The sequence below is a fragment of the Plectrocnemia conspersa genome, unplaced genomic scaffold (assembly GCF_051122295.1).
Source record: "Plectrocnemia conspersa isolate PC_06_02 unplaced genomic scaffold, ASM5112229v1 ptg000009l, whole genome shotgun sequence".
Classification (NCBI taxonomy): domain Eukaryota; kingdom Metazoa; phylum Arthropoda; class Insecta; order Trichoptera; family Polycentropodidae; genus Plectrocnemia; species Plectrocnemia conspersa.
Window position 1 is genome coordinate 19516884 of NW_028277173.1, and position 20829 is coordinate 19537712.

The window sequence follows — 20829 nt, forward strand, 5'->3', positions numbered from 1 at the left end:
AATAAATTGCCGAGTGGTCCTCTAGCCCCTGATATAAAAATTAAGGAGGAAAATTAATCCAGAAGCGTTCGATAAAAGACGATGTTGTCCTAGATTTATTTATTCCAAAAGAAGAAAGATTTGGCTTCTGTATTTTAGAAAATATTTTTATTTAAAAGTTTTTAATATATTGAAACAATAATTGTCGTGGTATTCGAATGCATTGCTTTTTCTAAGCAATAAACACGGTGAATCATGCGAGTTGTAGTCAGATTATTTTTCGGCCAATCAATTATAATAATATTATTAATACCGGTAATACTGGTATTAGCTTGGTTTTTTTCTAGTTTTTTGCGAACTGTAGTGTCACGTGAATAACTGACGGATCGTCAAAGTATCTATCTAGAACACATTCCTCATAACAAAGCCGAGCATTTTTGGTTTATTGTTTAGCAAAAAAAATCTTCACTTTTCGAAATCTCAAAAAATCTCACTAAGATAGTAGAAATATTCTGATGAGATCATAAAAATGACAATTGACAAATGAATAATAAGGCATTTTCTGACACTAAATGAGAAGCGGTTGACTGAAGCCCATCTCCATAGAGAATTGAAATCACTATGTGAAGACAAAGATTCAACAATTTTAAATCATTTATGTATAAAAGAAACTGCCGTATTTATATCATAATGAATATTGAGAAAATCAGAAGGCTCAGATTGAACACTTTATGAACTTTCGAAGAAGTAAAATATCCTTTCAACAGTCGACCTCCATGGAATAATAACTGTTTACGATCACTTATATAACTCAGGAATAATCGAATCAGTTTATCTAAACAAATAAAGTACTAATAGACCATGATAATATATTAAATAGTGACTAATTACTATATTATTTCTTAATAACACCGTACCATTTTTTTGTCACAGAAATTCAATAATATAGTTGTATGTAAACTTATACAACGATTTTAAATATGTATTAGTGTTTATGTTATTTTTTATTGTATTGAATGTTACAATAATTATAATGCATTCCATAATATAAAATCGACTATAAAAAGATTATATATACTAGCAAAAAATTATATATACAACTTAATAAACACTTATTATTAAATACACTTTAAATTCTATAAATATAATTTAGAACCAATACACTGTGAATAATATACAATTATTTTATATATATGGGACTTATTTAAAGTTCTGTATTTCATAAAAGCTCATTTTTATTTTACTATAATATAACTATTTAAAAAATTAACCTTACATCTAATTGTTAAAAGATACTTGAGTCTGTCGTTTTTACTATAATGAAATATTTTTTTAAGGTTTGCAATATGACTGACTCTATGCAAAGTCTTTATATATCAATCAATAATGACATTTTTATTTTTTAATATTATTTTTTATTATAATTTTTTGCAACTCTTTTTAAAAATTAGATTGTTTTTATTTTCCTCTAGTATATACGTCACCTATAAAAAGCTTCTGTTCTTGGTTAAAACAAGTTTTACATTGAAAGTAACACTTATTTTTTACACAATTTAAAAAACGTCTATAATTAAATCTTAATATATCAATCTACATAACTAGTTATCATAAGATTTTTTTAAGTAATTTCCGACAGAGACATATAAAACGACTGAAACACTCAATATCATATATTTTTAAAGTCAGATATGATTTCGACATTTTCATCAGCTTATATACACAATAAATAAAAAAATAGTTGCTTCGTTGCGTTGCGTTACACTGACCACTCGATATTACGCAATGTATCACTTGCATCAGACATTTTTAAAGTGTTGTACACGTGTGTGTCCACTGTACTCATAGCAACACACGAATGCAACAGTGTTGTTTTGAAACGACAATCGGAATTATCCTTTGTCCGAAATCGACGGCCATCACACTCTTGGCTAACTTCCTATCACAAATGGAGACTGAAAACGCGTCCTTGATCCGTTCTCGATAGCCACTGATGAAGTTTGCGCAAACTACGTTCAGATTAAAGCAATTATTTGTTGCCACATGTTGGATGTGTATACCATGTAAACAAACTTATAATACTATGACGCGAACAGTAAATTCTAATCCAAGCATAGAAAATACTGGAAAGAGCAATAGCTTATGGTATATATAAATTATATTGGAAATACTTGATCGTTGAAATTTTTATTGCAAATATCAAGAGAAAAAAAAACAAACCGCTGAAGAACAAATACAACTACCAATATTAAATGAAGTACATACTTTATTCAGAAGCCTTAAGAATAATAATACATCAGGAAAAATATAGGATTAGAATCATACATACCAATATAGTACTAAAACAAAATAAAATATGAAAACTACAAACTATGTATATCTATAACTCTACTTGATACAGCTTGCAAAGTATTATTAACAGTGCTGCACAACATGCTTTAAAAATATTATGATGGGCGTATTTAATACGGTTTTAGCATTAATATATTATCTTACAGAATCAGTATGAATCACGAACTACATAAAGGAGCTGACCAAGCATAAATAAATTACTAGATTTTATAAATCACATGAACAGGACACGTAAAAAGAAAACATTCAGCTTCTTTTCAATATTAACAAAATGGAAGCTACAGAAAAAAATATATTAGGGGATGACCGCTTCAAGACATGTAAAAGGTCATAGGGCCCAGCAATAAATATCACTTTAAGTCGATAATAGTAGAGTTTTATACTGATGAATAATGCATTAGAATATAGGTTTATTAACTTAATTTTACGTGAAAAAATCAGAGTGAAACAAGCTGTCATTATGTATTACTATTGCGTTTAATGTGTTGATTATTATTGCTTGGCATGCATTGTCTTATGACATGTCACCGTTGTCGTTTGTCATAAGTCATAATAATAAATTCTTCCGGTGTGACTCTTAAGGTAATGATATACTATTGTTAATATGTATATGTATAACTCCGTTTCTAAATTAAATTACTTTTTATTTTCATTTTTATTATTTTATGACATTTTGTTTCTGAACTGAATGCTACACAGCCTTGGCCTTATTCGTGATGCGTTTTCTAATTCGATTTCAAATAGACGTAAGAGCCGTTGAGCAAAATTGTCGCACGTCCGGGTGACGCACGTGTCATATAAATTAAACATTTTTTAAAACATGTATTTAATTTATTTTAAAAATATAAATATAGCTGTAAAATAATATATTCATAGTTAAAAAAATGCTAATCATCAATAAGCGTCAAGAGAGATTTATTTTCATAAAAAGTCAACTTATCTTATCCCAGTTTTTTATTTGGTTGACAAATCTCTAAAAAATCATACAGAGGTTGTCGACCTTTTATTTTTCAAGAACATCACAAGGTAGTCTTTCAAATCAGTTTTTGTCTTAAAATTTCAATTGAAAATCTGATGGCTCTTCTCGTCTTCCTAGTGTCCTTGTGTTTCTCTTCAATGGTTTTTCTATATTTTTGTCTATTATTAATATAATGCATCAAGGTCAGTATTATGTCCGATATTTGTACACAAATATAATAAATAATAAGTAGAGTTCAAGTAAATGCAAATATTCGATATTCTGCAGTAAGAATATTATAAAATTTTGTGCATTCAGCCATTTTAGGTAAAATTTGTAAGTAAAGTTCAAGTCTGTTTAAATAGTTCTTTTATGTTTGTCATTTTATAATATGTTTTTTAAGCTTTAAATTTTTTTGTATATATTATAATATAAATTTTGATTTGATTAAAAAATATAGCAATATATGTCTACATATAATAATAGATTAATTATTAACTTTGAACTAAAGTTTATAAATAATGTAAGCTACTATGTATATCTGGGACTTTAATATAGTTTGCTTAAGTTTTAAAGCAACTTAACTAGATACAGTACAGAATTTAAATATTGATAATTTATTAAATTATGATAAGTAGTAAAAAACCATGCATGTATACTTTTATATATTTTTAACAATAATATACCTTTAATTTTAATATACGAAAATGACATTTATTTTATGTTTATCAATAAACATAAAGAGATATTTTATAGCTAGAGTATTATGTATGTATTATAAAAAAAAAAATATTTTCGCACAAACATCATTCTTGAGATCTTTTTGTAAACATATTAAAAATAAAGTGTTTAATTTGTGTCGTATCTGAGTGTTTAGAATTAGTGATTATTATATAATTATAATTATAATTTTAATCGATTACTTTAAATAAGGTTTTCTTAAATTTTTCTAATGTAACGTATAAATAATTAAAATAAAATCATGATCGGTCGAGAATAGTTACATATATTGATTTTAATCTGTATTAATAGTTTATAATAAAAAAAAATATATGTCACTGATTTCAGTCTGATGTTTCACTACTAATTAAATAGTTGTTGATTGTGTTTACCTCGCTATACGCATTTAGCAAATGCATATCATGTTACAACGGAAGATTTACAATAAATAAATAATTCGAGCTTTATTGTAAGAACACTAGCATATGTTATATATTTAAAACAATATTTTAATACTTCATTAATAGGAACTGAATAAATAATTATCATGGTTCTTAGCCATATAATTTTTTTATAATTGTGAAGAAAAATCTCGATTAGTGGATAAAAATATAAATACTATTTATGCTTCATATATGTATTATAGATTTATATAAAGTATAAAAAGTGTATCCTAGTCTACAAATGAAACGGTGAAAGTTGAATTACCAACTATATATTTTTTGCTTCATTGCTCAAAATTATTTTGTAAGATAAAACAGAATTTAATTTTATTATTATTTACAATATTTATATATCAACACAATTTATTATTTCTATGTTCATCTTAGAAATAATTTTATTCAGAATATTTTATCTGCAAGTTAATTAATACATAAAATATATTCAGTCAATACAATCTTAATTTGTTAATAAAACTATTTTACATGTAAATTTTATATACGTATATTTAAAATAAACCAATTTATTCACTACAATTACATATCCTCTATAACCTTCAGTCCACTTTGTATTATATGTAGGTTCAGTGACTCGAATCAAGTTTTCCACTTTTCCTGACCACCTTGAGTAAAAATCGTTTGCCATAAATTATCACGTCACTCATCTTTAAATGTTTGATATTAATAATAAGTGTAGAAAATAAATTACGGTAAGATTGTATCAAACGTGTTATTTATAAATATATATGTTGACGCTTAATCACCAACAGTTCTAAATATATTATTTATTAGTTCATCTGTGCCAATGTTTAGTTCGTTCTTTGATAACGGCTATACACACGACCGATATTAGAGACGTAATCGAATTTAATATGCACTAACCGGTTTTATTACCTATTGCGGTTTTGCAACGGTTGCCACTGCCGAAAAGGAATGTGGCTAATATTGAAATTCTACAAACAGGTAGCTATTTGAACCACCTATCTATTATTTATTAATGGCGCTGTGTAGCGACTCGGTGTCGAAACAGAATACAATATTATCATCCGGTTGCTTTTCCGCTAAGATTTGACTTGTAAATATGTAGAACATGTGTGGATAGCTTTATGTTTGAATCAGCTTTTTGGAATTATTTATGATGATTTTTTTATATAATAAATATATTAATGTGTAAGTCATATTGCCGTTTCATTCCAAACATATTTAATATTAATTTTCTATGTAGTCTATTTAATACTATTAAAATAAATATCTTTTTTAATGATTTTTCAATAAAACATAAAACCAGCAATGTTAAATAAACTTTTCTTTGCATCTCAAATATATAATCTATGGCTAAAGAATGTTAAACATGAAATGCCAAAGCTCTATGCTTTAGAGCCTGAAGAACACATATCATTGGTTTCAGATCTACTTGATCCATTGTTTTTTTTTATTTTTATTTTATATACTTATTTTTTTATTATATTGTAGCTAATAACAAAGTAATAAACATATAAATGATTAGAAACCAGATGCTCGTTTTATAAAAAGAGTACATGTTTTTGCCATAAATGTGTTTTGACATTTAACTATAAATCTTCATGTAGATTTCGATTAAAATACTACTTTATCATAAGATTAATAATGTTTTATGCATACAATTTTATTTATATCACATTCTTTAATAAAAAATATATTTATTTTTTTACAAATTGTTTAAATACCTTTAAATAAAAAAATTATCCAGCTGTATTTTATATCTATTAGTTTTATCTTTATAATATTTTTTTCTTATAAATTATAAAATTACAAATCAATTAACAAATGTCGAAATATAATTATGCTTGCCTCTTAACAATTAAGTAATGAATATGTTATAGTATTATTTATATGCAATTTAGTTGTATATAAAATGTACAATTCGATACACATCTAATTTATTTTAACGATTGTTAGACTTTATGTAATAAATTACCTTCGGGCGAAACTAGACGACACAGCTAGTTTATTTGTATGCTAATTAATAACAATGGAAACTTAATAGTACATACACCTAAATTTAGAAATGTAATTAGATAAAATGCATATATATATTATCTAACAATCTTAGATTTTAATCTGTATTTTAATGATAATAGTAATAATATTGCTTTGGCTTTATGTTGAAATTTTTTTTGTTGAAAAAAAAAAAAAAAAAATTTTTCAATATTTATAAGTCAGCTATATATTCTGTGTAATGTAATTAATGCCATTTTTTATGAAATGTTTTCAGAATTGCAATCAAAAACTTGATGAAAATTGCGTTGGCGTTTAAGTCCTTGAAATTTATTATGATTTTTCTACCAAATTGTTATTTGTTAAGAAATTATAATTTGATATTAAAAAAAGTAGTATAGAATTCTTAAGGAAATAGTAAAATTAAACATACATTTTATTGTCATTAAAAATAAAATTAAAACAGCAATATGTTTATATATATTATAATAACGCTATTATTGCAAATGATATTTTTCTCATCAAGGAATTAGCTATGATACGCTGTATGTCAATGAGACATATTTTAACATAACTGACATTCATTCTTTCAAATGATACATACAAACATATGTTTGTCTGTATATTATAATTTATACATATTTTTTCTAATCAATCCTAATTTAATGTAAATTAATAGCAGTTTCCTGTACAGAATAAAAACGATCTTAAAGCACGTATAATTTAATATATTCAATTTTGAACGTTTGATATTTACGTTTAGACGTGCTTGCGTCAGTACCGCTCAAAGTATCAATCGAGTGATTGCGTTCTAATTTTTTATTACAGCAAAAAATAAATTATTAAATATTTATATTTATACACATTAATATATTAAATCGATTTACGTCATAAACGCACAAACTCACACGCACATTTCTCGCATAATAATGGCATAATGAAAAGTTCGCTTTCTCTTCTTCGCCCATTGCGACGTCTGAAATTGATACAACATTGATTTCGAAGGTCATTCGAATGTTGTATAACATACTGAAATAAACTTATTTTTATGACAAAACTTAAGCACACTACCTTAGAAGCAGCACGTACAACTAACAAAGTGCGATTATTATTTATTATTTTATACATTAGATTAGCGACCGTGTCCTTCTGACATCCTTAAACGAAAGACAATGAAGGGGCATCGATTGACATTGGTTCAGATGCAATGTCAACTAATTGCTGAATATTTCTGTCGTGACTTTCAAAGGAAAACTTTTACTAGTAATTCTATTGTAATTTCTGGAGAAATCGATTGACATTTAGTCAGTGACATTTAACGGCTATTGCTATTGTGTAAGCACTTAGAGATAAAACTGCGTCGGGTGTAAAAGAAACGGTTTTTGAACGTTTAAAAAAAATATTTAACTCTTATTATATGTTGCGACATTGGCCAAACAAACAGTTAAATTATAAATTTGTTTTGCTCTCGAGGTTGTCGTCTTTGCTAGTGTACAGCTTTTTTTGTCGTTATTTTTTAAGTTTTTATGGCTTAAGAGATTATCTTAAATCGCTTTGTCAACGTCAAGATGCTCAAAATAACCTCCTTTAATTTAATGTGAAAAACATATTATCTGCACATGAGGTTTAAAGTCGCAATTCAAAAATGTATGAGAAAATAAATATTTACCATTAACAAGTACTGTGCATTAAATATTTCGATGGCTATCAATGTAAAATGACGATTTTATTTTTGAGTGTGAATAATCTGTTCCTTACTATAATATGTCGTATAAGTTGCTGACCAATACCTGAAAAATCTGGGTACAAACCTAATATAAATTTTTATCATATGATTATTATATAAATATAGTTCCGATCGATCATCACAGATTAGTTTTACTATATTTTTTTATTTCACGGATGAAATAAAAGTTTATAATCAATAAAGTACACGCATTTAGTTAGCATCGTCGAATTGTAACGAAAGGTTTACAATAAATAAATATGCTATGAAAATAGCAAGTAAATATTTTCTTTATTTATTACATCTATTCATAAATTTTTCAAGTGTTTTACTTTTCTTCTCTAAAACTACTTGTATCATCCTCCAACTTAATATCTATATAAAAAAAAACTATTAATTAAATTTAGTTAATAAAATATTAATTTAAAGTAGAGTTGCCAATATATAAAATAACTATTATAACTAATATTTATGCTTATAATAAATATATAAAAATAGCATATACGTGACTGTACTCAAATTTTACACAAGTATATAATAAAAATAACAGACTTCCTAAAAAATGTAAGGCCAACATGATGCTACATAATTTGTTATAATTTAAATATATAAATTGAAGGTCGTCATACTAATTAATTCGTTGCATATCGTAAATAATCCATATTATTTTCTTTGCATTATATTTATAAAATACTTTAAATTGGATATATTATTTTAATAATATAAAAATATTTTAAATTATCATTCACTACATAAATATTGTATATTTTAGTTATTATTTTAATGTACGATAAATTTATTTAATGGCAAAAATATTTTATATACATATATGTAATTTACATACATACATATATACAAACTTATCATCATAAAAAAACTAAATCAAATATTATTCGTATATAATTCGATATAATTTTAATCACATCAAATCTTGTATCTTAAGGGTTATTTTAAAATTACATCATTTTTTTATGTGAGTATTATTATATATTATGAATAAACTATATCTTCTATAGTAGATAAATATAGAAAGCTCTCAATTTATTTATTCTACTTTTATGTACTTTTATTTGAATATTTAAATGTGTTACTAGTTATAGAATATATTATGCTATGGACGTCTTTGCAACTCTGTAGAAACAACCATATAAAAAAAAGTAATACGCGTATTGAGCTGTGTACTTTTTACTGATATTTGAGTGTAAAACACACGTTTCTCTCACGGTTAATTTTAACCGTCGAAGAAAATTATCTTATTCTTTATCATGATCGTGTCATTGCGATGGGTTTTACCACCGTCTGCCGTCCTTAACCAGCTGGCAAACTTTCGAAATTACCCAATAACCTTGGCCGAGTTAACCACGACCACGATTTTCTTCAAGAGGTGGCCAATTTCGCCAAAATTCACTTTACATGTGATTGTACCGTTTACGTAATGCATTGGGCTTACTTGCCTTCCGCGCTAAATGAAAGTTTACGCAAACGGTTAGCGTTAACTAAGCGTTCCATTGGAAAAGATGTGACAAAGAATCATTAAGTAAAGGACTACATTAAATAATTGTTTGTGTGAATAAACACTGTATTATTAAATGTGTGCAACGCGACGTAGATTTCTCAACGGCTACCAACGATGCAATTGTTGCATCTCTAATACGGCTCATTTAAGCCGACACGCAACCGTTTCACAATTTTAATTTCTAGCCTATTATAAAAATGGAATTATGTATAATAGTTTCATTAAAGGGTTGGTAGAATATTACCTATCAGAGAATTCTCTTTTTTATATTTTTTAAGGGCGTTACAATACAGTAAAATAAAGTTGAACTAACGCAAAAATATTTATTCCTAATTAAAAAATATGCGTATGTTTATACTTAAGAGTGTTTTATTATTCATTTAAATTAACAGTAATTCATAAAAAAAAATATTTAGAAAAATCTATTTTTTTTATTAAAAATACAATAAAACATTGTAGAATTTCCTTAGGTATTTAAAATATTTTCGAGCTCAAAGTTGTTTTATAACAAAATAAAAACATATGTTAAAATTCTTAACCTCATTAGTTATTAAAAAATAGTAAAAAATCTGTATTATAGATAATATTTATCTGAATGTATTTTAATATTTATTTATTTTTATTTTTCAGGGAAAGCAATAACATGAATGGTGGAGGAGCTGGAGGAGATGATTATAAGGAAAAAATGGACTCCAAATTGAATCATGCCAATAAGCTTCAAACACAACATAGCACTGTAAGTTAAAAACATAATAATTATAGTTTGTTATTTTGTATCTAAATTAATTTACTACATCTAAATTATTTATGACTTTAAAATTTGAAGAGCACCGATTAAATTATATCTAATTTCGGTTAAATTATTTTTAATTTCAAAGTCAAATACTATATATTTTTATCGAATTGGTAACTTTGGTTTTAATCAGTTATTAAATTTAAGGGTCCGTTTTGCATATATTATTTTTTTTAAATCAAATGTAGTTAATAGCAATATTGGTAGTTTTACTGACTATTTAATAATACAATATTTAAAACCTACTGAACAGTTTCTTGCCATAAAAAAGTAATTATTTTACATAATGTCACAAAATCAATATATGATATATTCATTAGGTAATAATTTTAAAGTAATGTTATATATTATACTCAATTTTATAGTTATTCATAAAATCAACATTTCTCGTTTTTTCACCCAAACTTTATTCTTCAATTTAATAAATCAACTTAATTATTACATTACCAGTGAATATATTTTTTCGTTAGCGTTTAAGTGAAATCATATCCAAACACATTTTCACCAGTAGATGTGCATTTCTACTAGCAATAAATATAATTAATGTTAGACTAGTGAAGTTAAATGCTGCTCTAAAATTTGTATGAAACTCAGACAGTTGCGAAACGTCAATTTGCAGTAGAAAACAAAACTCAACTTTATTGGGTCAATTCGTTTAAGTTAGGTTTGGTTTTTGTTTTAGTGTTTTGTCGAACGATATGACTTCATAATTCTGTAAATCTCTTATCATGTAAAAATACGTATACCAGTTAATAGATACAGTATTACTGATTCTGAATAGTGAAACAATTGCTTAATACATTTTAACTGGCTTAGTTAGGAAAATTATATTTATAAAAAATATAAAATATGTATAATAATATACATCATCATAAATATAATTATAAGGTCGTTAAATATAAAATAATTAAAAATAATCATTGTTTTATATTAAGTAAGATTTTTCTGGACATCGACCAAACGTAATAAAACATTTAAAATGTCATATTTTATGACTTAAATCATTTAAAATAGTCTCTCTTCTACTCTTAAATACATCAAGCCATGTTATAGTAGCTTTATCTTATTATTGTATGACTAAAAATAATTACCAATTTATTTTAATTAAATTATATGACGTCTTAATTAAATTAAATTATGTACTATATCAAACACATTAGTTTTCTTTACTTATGTACAAATTTAAAGAATATTTATAAAATTGATCTTTTAAAATAAAATAAAAATCATTTCAATTAGTTGAATGATACTTCAAATGCAAAATATTCACAAAATAAGTTATATTATTTTAATGGTTTTAACCGTTTATTTTACTTCTGTAAAAATAATACATCTTTAGTAAAATAGCTTCAAATGCATCCACATCCAAAGCTCAAATGATTTTTAATTAAAATATTAATATATAACGACAAAAATGTACAATGTTTTTTTTTGCATTTTATTTTAAAGTTGAATGTATGTAACTTAATTGATTTTAGATATGCCTAATATATTATATGTATATATTAATGGGCATAGTATGTTATATATTTATTTTTTATTGAAATGCAAATAAACCTTAATTATAATATATTTTTACAGGTATGGAGTAAAAGACAGCAAGCCGTATGTGTTCGACATGCCTTCAAGTCATATGGTTCCAAAAAGAACGCCAACCCTGTACTTAGCAACTTAAATATGACGGTTGCAAAAGGCACCATGTGAGTATATATGTATATTTTTTATATAATCCATAACTTGAGTAGCAAATACCCAAAGGTTATCTAATCACCTCGCGTTTATTGTATGCTAACACTTTTAATTATTGACGACTTGCAAGTCAAGGCTTGAACGTCGAGTTTTCCCTGACAAACAAATATAATTGTCCAGTGATCTTAGTAGGTGACACTAACTAACGTATGGTGATTTAATGAAAACAAGGTCTGAGAATTTTATTAATTTCTATGTATGTAACATGTCCTATATAGTGAGATAAACGCTTCTGAAAATATAGCTATTTGCGATGCATTACAAAACTATATGTAAAATCGCATGAATAAATTATAATGTAATTAATTAATTATAGATGCACGGACAAGATTACTCAGATTGATAATTGTGCGTATAAAATGATTAACTGTTCTATTAAATCAGTATAGCTAATAATTTACTGTGAATTATAATGATGAAATATTGAAGCAATGAGGGAATTTTTTTAATCAATTATAATAATTATATTTCTATTTATAATAAGCAATATTATTTTTAAACCATTAGACAAATAAAATTCCTAATTAATTATATTGTAAATATAATACAAATTATTAATATATTGTTTATTGACAAACATATAAGTTCTCATTAGCTCTAATCATATAAAAATATATCACGTTTATTATAATTTCTCTACCATATATTTATAAATACAAAGAAGATAAAATATAAAAAATCACTTAAATCGTTTTTATATTATTTTTCTTTTTTTTTCTTTAAAAAAAGTTATATATATTTCAGACAAATATTAAACATTCAAAAACAAGCAATTAATCACAATATTAGATATTATTTTGTGGAATTTACTAACTTTTGGTAAAAAAAGAATAATTACAATTAAGCTAGTTTATTCTTAAGCTATGTATAGTTTTACATCAAAATATATATTTCGTGGTTTAGCATTATATTAAAAAATATGAATTTAAATTATCAATACAATGTTTATGTATTTAATTTTATTTATAAAAAAGTCTAAAATTATTTTCACATTTATTTGATTACTAATTAAAATTAGTGATTTATTTATTTTTTTATCATTACTATTAAAAAAAATCTTAAAATCTGTTCCTAAGTGTACATATAAAATAAAAACACGAGCATTTAGTGCTTTCATTTAATTTTTATAAAATCTATTTCTAATATTAAATATTTTTTATTAAAAATATAAAATTCTCTAATCTCTCAGTTTTTTATTAATGTATACTTCTTTAAATATTTTAAATCCTGCTATGCTGCAATATTTAATTTTATTTAATTGTTTATAAATATTTTAAGGATCTTTGAAGTAGTATATATCAATTTAATATTTTACTTTACAATAAATATAGCTCTCTCAATTAAAAAGTGCACTTAAATAATTTTATGTAATTAAATATACATATTTATATAATATTTAGTGTCAGAATATATTTTAAATATGTGTATATAATAAAATGTATACATGATTTTTTCATATAAGTATTAAAACCATTAAGGCATAGATCAATCAAAATTATATTCTGCGCTGACAGTGAGGCATCGCAATGGAAAAACTTTCGATGGATATACAGATATCGCTGATACTTTCACGGAGTATTTTTATTTCGTATATAACAAATCATATTAAGCACCAGATTGCAATAAAGACATTCTAACCTCACGATCTAGCTGGTCGTCCGTTTTAGCTAAAAACGAATTTTAGACAAGTAGTTTTAAGAAGCTCAAGTTCCACAGAACCGGACTTCATTCCTGACTATATATCGAAGGATTATCAAGATAATCTCCTTGCTCCCCTTCGATTAATTTTCTAATTGTCGCTTAAAACTTCATCGCTTCCTGATTTTTGGGAGATCTATGATAGTCATCCTGATCAAAAAAAAGCGTGATAAATCGTGTATCAAAAACTTCAGAACGATCGCTATTTTCTCAGCACCTGCTGAGTTGTTTGGTACAATGCTTCACAGATATATCCACAATCACTGTCGGCAACAACACGGGTTTCGTTCGCGTCATTCCACGGTCCCTAACCTTTTGTGTCTTTCGAAAGCGGTGATAAAATTCTTTGTTTCTAAATGTCAATGTAGTTTATACCGAATTTCAAAAATCATATGAGCTTGCCAAACAATAATGGCTTCGGCGATAGCTATGAAGAGCTGGAAAAACTTATATAGAATGGTGCTCATCTATTTATTTTTAAATGTTTAATTGTATAATTATTGTTTTTATAATGACCATCGTGATGTATTGAAGAAACCTGTCAAGTCACGGTGGTCAAATTTGTAATAAAAAATAAAATAAAAAGATGGGTTTGAGAAAAAATCATACCACGCGTCGATATCTCTCAGATTCGAGCGTCATAGCTAAACCTTGCCCCGTGAATATTTAATAAGGTTATCATACAAAACGACATTGATAGTGAAATAATATTCGACTATCACTATTTTAATAGTTATTTTTTAGTGTACGTGACGCGCTTAGAATTAATTAATAAAAGTTTTTATTCATCTCAGATACGGACTATTAGGAGCTTCGGGTTGCGGAAAAACGACTCTTCTTTCATGTATAGTAGGAAGGCGGAGGTTGGACTCTGGAGAGATATGGGTTTTGGGTGGAAAACCAGGAACTAAAGGTAAGATATTATTTTAATACTTGGTAAATAGTCAGCAGCGTGTTTATAATAAAAATATGTTTCAGGATCGGGCGTTCCTGGCAAGAGGGTAGGTTATATGCCGCAAGAGATAGCTCTTTATGGCGAGTTCACCATAAAAGAAACTATGATGTACTTCGGATGGATCTTTGGCATGGAGACGACTGAGATTTGTGACCGCCTTCAGTTCCTCTTGAACTTCTTAGATCTGCCAAGTCAAAATAGATTAGTTAAAAATTTGAGGTGAGCCTTTTTAAATTAATATGTAAATCAATACAAGAACGAGTTTTCCAAGTTATTGTAATAATTACTATAACACGCTTTGATCTATCTAGTCCTGAAAACTGTTCAAATTATTATATAATCAAAGCTTATTTTTATACGGTTACGTTCGTTTATATAATTAGTTAAATTTAACCTGATATGTAGGCTATCGAATGCGTATAATATATACGCGTGTACACACATTATTATGACGTCGTTGTTTTGGCAAAGAATAAATTTAGAATCGTTATATAAAAGCTCGTTCCACTTGTGTCGGCCGAGAGCCAATCTCGTTGCGTTCGCGTGAATTATTATGAAATTCGTATAGGAAGTAGATTATTGACACGAATAGTGATAATTAACCATCATACGTAATGGCTTGGATGCAAATCGTATAGGGAAAAAATGTTATAAGATATGTGTATAAAAAGAATTTGACGTTTGATGATGTGCTTGTTTCGTATTGATTTATTCGGTATATATTAGAGAAGAGCTGAAAAGAGAAAAAGCATATTTTTTATATTTTTAATTTCTTTTAAAAAAATTATGTTTTCTTAAATGTCTTATATAATGAAAATACTATTTCGGTTGATTGATATTAAGTACGTTTTAAGTCTTAGTTTTGCATAGGCCAGATAGCGTTATAAAGTGGGATTATATATCAGTAGGGGTGAGATTGTCAAAAATGTCAAGAAACCCTAAATTAGATCATATGACATTACAACTAAATACCAGCTATATATAATACATAAAATCATATTTAAAGCAAAATTAAACATAGCCATTAAAAAAGGTTCAACTATTAAAATAAAAGCACTAAGAAATGTTTTTAAATGTTCTTATTCGCGAACTTTTTACTGGTGTGATTTTGATAATATGATCCAGTTATTTCCATATTTAAAAACTTTTGATGTCTTCAGACTTCTTTGTGCAAATAATACTTTGGGAACGTAACGTCATATCACGAATTAAGTACGGGAAATTGCATAACGACTCATTTCGCAAGCAAAAATCTCTACGTTGATTATTATATTTTTCGCGCAAAACGCGTGTGTCGCAAAGATTGCAACGGTGAATTCGCAAATGAGCACCAGTGATATAACCGATTTGCTAAATTCTTCAAAATATCATTCGTGCGCTTTCTTCAAATAGCGAAAATCAAGAAAACACACCGGGAGAAACGGTTTATGCAAACATGTAAATATGTGTTAACCTTGACGGATTGGTATTTGGGTTGTGCAAATGTCGAACACGGCATAACGGAAGATGAAAGTGAGCAGCCTGTTGTGTCGTCGATGATGTAATTAATGGCGAGCAGATCACGGCGAGGAGAACGAGAGGGAAAGTGAGGGAAAGAAATGGCATGTTGTTGCTGCGCGAGCTTTTCATTTCCGCGCGCTTACCACATCGCAATGTGTTTTGTTGCCTATGAATGATTCTGACTTTCCGATACATTTTAATAGATTATCACTAACTTGAATTTATTAAACATATATGAGATACCTCAGGTTTAGAGGACTTGCCACAATTGCGGCCCTAAGGCCGATATTAACAGAAGACGGATTATTTTTTTAATGAAAATATAATTTCATCGTAGTAGGCTAATGAATTAAATATGTTTTTCAAAGTGGGTTGTAAAGTATCAGAAACTTTCTGTAAGCTAAGCAATAATTTTGGTGTAAGTGTGATTAAGAAACGTACAGTGCAAATGTGGTTCTAAAAAATCGTGCTTGGGACGAGAGTTTTGAAAATCACGGACGTTCTTCTTCAGTTAATTACGACAAATCAGTACCACGTACAACAACTCGAGAGCTTGCATAAAAGTTAGGCATTAGTAATCCAGCAGTTACGGATCACTTAAAACAGCCGGAAATTAAAAAAAGCTTGACAAATGGGTGCCGCATGAACTGAATTAAAATAAAAAAATGACCGCTTTGAAGTTCGCTCTACGCTTGTTTCATGCAAAAGAAACGATTGATTTCACAATCGTATTACCGTAGATCCTTTATGACAACAAAAATCAGTCTGCACAACGGTTGGATACAAATAAAACCTCAAAGCATTTCGCAAAACCAAAAATACAGCGAAATAAAATTTTAGAGACTGTACATTCCTCAATATTTTTTAAATCCTGATGAAACCATTACAGCTTAGATGTATTGCTAAGTAATCGGAAAAAGGCATCAACAACTGTGACATCTGGTCCCTGTATAGGCAAATCGAAAAGGTGCAATTCTCTAGCACGACAATGCCCAACCACACAGTCTACGACCGACCCTTCAAAATATGAGTTGAACTATGAAATATTGTCTTAACCTCAATACTGATCAATACAACTTTAACAACCAAGCTATTGCTAAAAGAGCATTTCGAAATTTTATCAGCTTCAGATCTCCAGAATAAACATGTGACGATTTACAGTTCAATTGCAAATCATTTTAAAATTCGTTCTATTTTATTTCAAATTCAGCGGTGGCCAACAGAGACGCGTTTCCTTCGCCGTGGCTCTGATGCACGATCCTGAGCTGCTGATTTTAGATGAGCCCACCGTCGGAGTGGATCCCCTTCTCCGTCAGTCCATCTGGAATCATTTAGTTCAGATTACCAGAGATGGCAACAAAACGGTCATCATCACTACCCATTACATAGAAGAAGCTAGACAAGCGCACACTGTAAGTACATTTAAATATTACAATAAATGTGTATTACCAGTGAAATTATATTTTCACTGGCGCTCCAGTAAAATCAACTCCGAATACACTTTTAACAGTGGATATATATTTCTACTAGCAAAAATATATTTAACTAATAAGCGGTAGTCAAGTTATATGCTCTAAAATATCAGTTGCGAAACGTCCATTTGCTATTCCTGTTAACCAAACTCAACTCGACCTAATAAAAATTTTAAAACTAACTATAGTTTTTGAACCTTCATTATGTTAATACGTTTAGGTTAGATTTGTGTTTGGTTTTATTTATTTTAAATATTGTAGTAATTTGTCTGGAAATAATGTGAATCTGGAAATACGCATACCGGATCATCCGTTTGTGAACAAATACAGTTTTACTGATACTGAGCAGTGAAAATGTTCAACTGGCTAAGTTAGTAAAAATATAACTTCACTGGTAATACATATTTACTGTAACATATACACAGAGATAACTTTATTAAACAAATGTATCTGACTATTTTTATACATATTTAATTATTATAATTAAATCGACAGATTGGTTTGATGAGGAGCGGCCGATTGCTGGCTGAAGAATCGCCCCAGGTTCTTCTATCTATGTACGGTTGTCAATCCTTAGAAGAAGTATTCTTAAAATTATCCAGAAAGCAAGGTAATTATTGTGTATATATAAAATTGAATTAAGAATTCGTTAATTAAATAATTGGTTTTTTTCAGGACAAGCCAATCAACCTGTAGAATTAAATATTAGCAACAATATATCACTAGCTTCTCTCAACTGGGGGAAGAAAGATGAAAATGTTTATGTGATAGAAGACTCGGGGGTAGTAGGTCTCAATTTCCACCAGAGCAAAGAAATTCTCATCCAAGACAATTCGAACGGAGTAGGAAGCCATTTCGACGTGAGCTTGCGTTTATTATGTTTTTTTTTATTTTTCACCCTTTTCTGCTCAACACCATTGCAAAAAATACGCTTTAAAATTCAACACAACACATGATGTACAATTATTGCAACGATCGCCAAGAGCTTACATCCAACATGATTTCCAAAAACAGGTCTGGGAGAACACAATTAATAATTTATTATCTCATAATTAAGTTTTATAACCTCACATACAAAAATCGAAGATGTTTAACTAAAATATTAATTGTACATCTTATTTTTTTAAATATAAAAAGTAATTTACTTGTAAATTGATAGTACATGTTGTATATTATTTTGTATAAAATACAACAATATAATTTTACCTTCATAAATATTTACAATAATTGAATTATGTCTGTAAAAATATAGAGGACTTTTATCTACGCTATCTTTTTGTACTCTCGGTTAATTTTTCAAGGGGTAAGATACTAATTTGAATAATATTTCAACCACAATTTTGCTAGGAATTTTAAGTACATTGTAAAGACAGTTTTAAATAGTTAGCTTAGGGGTTAAATAGACGATAAAATTGTTGTTTTTTACTATAGTTGTTTTATAATATCATTTTTCGAAGTAATATATTTGACTTTGTAAGTCACCAATATTTTTTTGAGTTATGTCACTTTTCTATAGATTACATGTTTAGGGCTTCTTATACAAATTCTAACTATTAATTTACACAATCATCAATGTTTTATCGTGACAAAAACTACAAATACCTTTTGAATCGTGTCAATACACAATCTTTCATCGTCATTTGACAATCAACGTCCATCACCATCTCGCATACAAAAAAAAATGTTCGCTTCTCATCGTCCACCATTGTGTTGTATTATATTGATTTAATGCATGTAAATTTATTTATTTTTACGGCATGCAGAAGCACAACAAAATTTCAACTCCAGATTTAGGAGTGGATTGCAAAGAATGCGGTGATTGTTCGTGTTGTTTAAACGTAAGTCTATCATGTAAATAAGTTATAATTAATTCAATTCAATTAAATAACAAATATACAAATAATAACATAAATATTTTTATTTAGTTAACCACTAGAGGCAAAATGAGAGCTCTTCTGCAAAAGAACTTCCTCAAGATGTGGAGGAACGTCGGCGTCATGCTATTTATATTCGCTCTACCTGTGATGCAAGTAATTCTTTTCTGTTTGGCCGTTGGAAGAGATCCAACCGGACTTAAACTGGTATTTTTCATCATGTTATTCAATAACTATCATTGAATTATGAATGTAGAGTAACATTTATTTTTCTTCAGGCTGTCGTTAATCATGAAGTGAGTGATTGGAGCAACGGAGGATTCTGCGAGTATGTCGATGGCTGCACGTTTAAGAACCTATCGTGTCGATACCTTCAGCATCTAAACAACAACACTATGATACAAGTGCCTTATGCTACGGTCGAGGACGCACTGGATGCGGTAAAAGTAGGCAACGCTTGGGGGGCTCTGTATTTCACCGAGAACTTTACCGACGCCATGGTCGCCAGAATTGCTCTAGGTATGATTTATAATGTTCTTTTACTTGAAGTACAGATTTTTACTTAGTAAATAGTTAACTCCGTTGGAACAAGATAGTCGTAGTAAATTATCAAGCTGTTATTTATTATTTATAAGGGTGACTGAAGAAAAAACTGGACCATTCAGAGATTTTCACAACACTGCTAAATGAAACAAAACTAAATTAGAAACTTTACTTCATTCCCATATTATGATTATCAACTTTTAATTTCTTTAATATTGATATGAAACAACCTCTAAAAATATTAATAGGTTTTAACTATTTTATAATAGTCAATTCCTATAACATTACTTGTCATATTGTAATGAGAAAGGCAAACCAAATTGTTAATTAAAGCTACCAAATGGGAAAAACATATTATTAGAAATCAATGCGATTATGACAATCAGAATTGTGTCTTCAATCACATATGTTTAAGTTTCATTGCACAGTTTTGATTGTTCCAAATCCACCAAGAGCATAATAGAGCTACCAACATTGAGGGTTAGTTTGTACTGATAATGTACCTCCATTCTGTGAATTTAAAAATTCAACTGGATAACGGAGTAGAATGACTTATAAAATAATGATATTGCTAGAGGGA

The 20829-nt window shown here is 27.7% G+C and overlaps 1 protein-coding gene across 2 annotated transcripts in view; it reads left to right on the top strand.

Moving 5' to 3' along the window:
- The window catches only part of snu (ABC-type transporter snustorr), a 69931-nt gene that overhangs the window by 45303 nt on the left and 3799 nt on the right, over positions 1 to 20829 (top strand). For both annotated transcript variants that reach the window (XM_088192953.1, XM_088192954.1), the window contains exons 2-11: positions 10296 to 10401; positions 12040 to 12158; positions 14700 to 14818; positions 14884 to 15079; positions 17571 to 17772; positions 18328 to 18442; positions 18508 to 18692; positions 19596 to 19670; positions 19758 to 19913; positions 19985 to 20225. In XM_088192953.1, the coding sequence (XP_088049079.1) occupies positions 10296 to 10401; positions 12040 to 12158; positions 14700 to 14818; positions 14884 to 15079; positions 17571 to 17772; positions 18328 to 18442; positions 18508 to 18692; positions 19596 to 19670; positions 19758 to 19913; positions 19985 to 20225 (1514 nt within the window). The remainder of the gene's footprint in view (positions 1 to 10295; positions 10402 to 12039; positions 12159 to 14699; positions 14819 to 14883; positions 15080 to 17570; positions 17773 to 18327; positions 18443 to 18507; positions 18693 to 19595; positions 19671 to 19757; positions 19914 to 19984; positions 20226 to 20829) is intronic.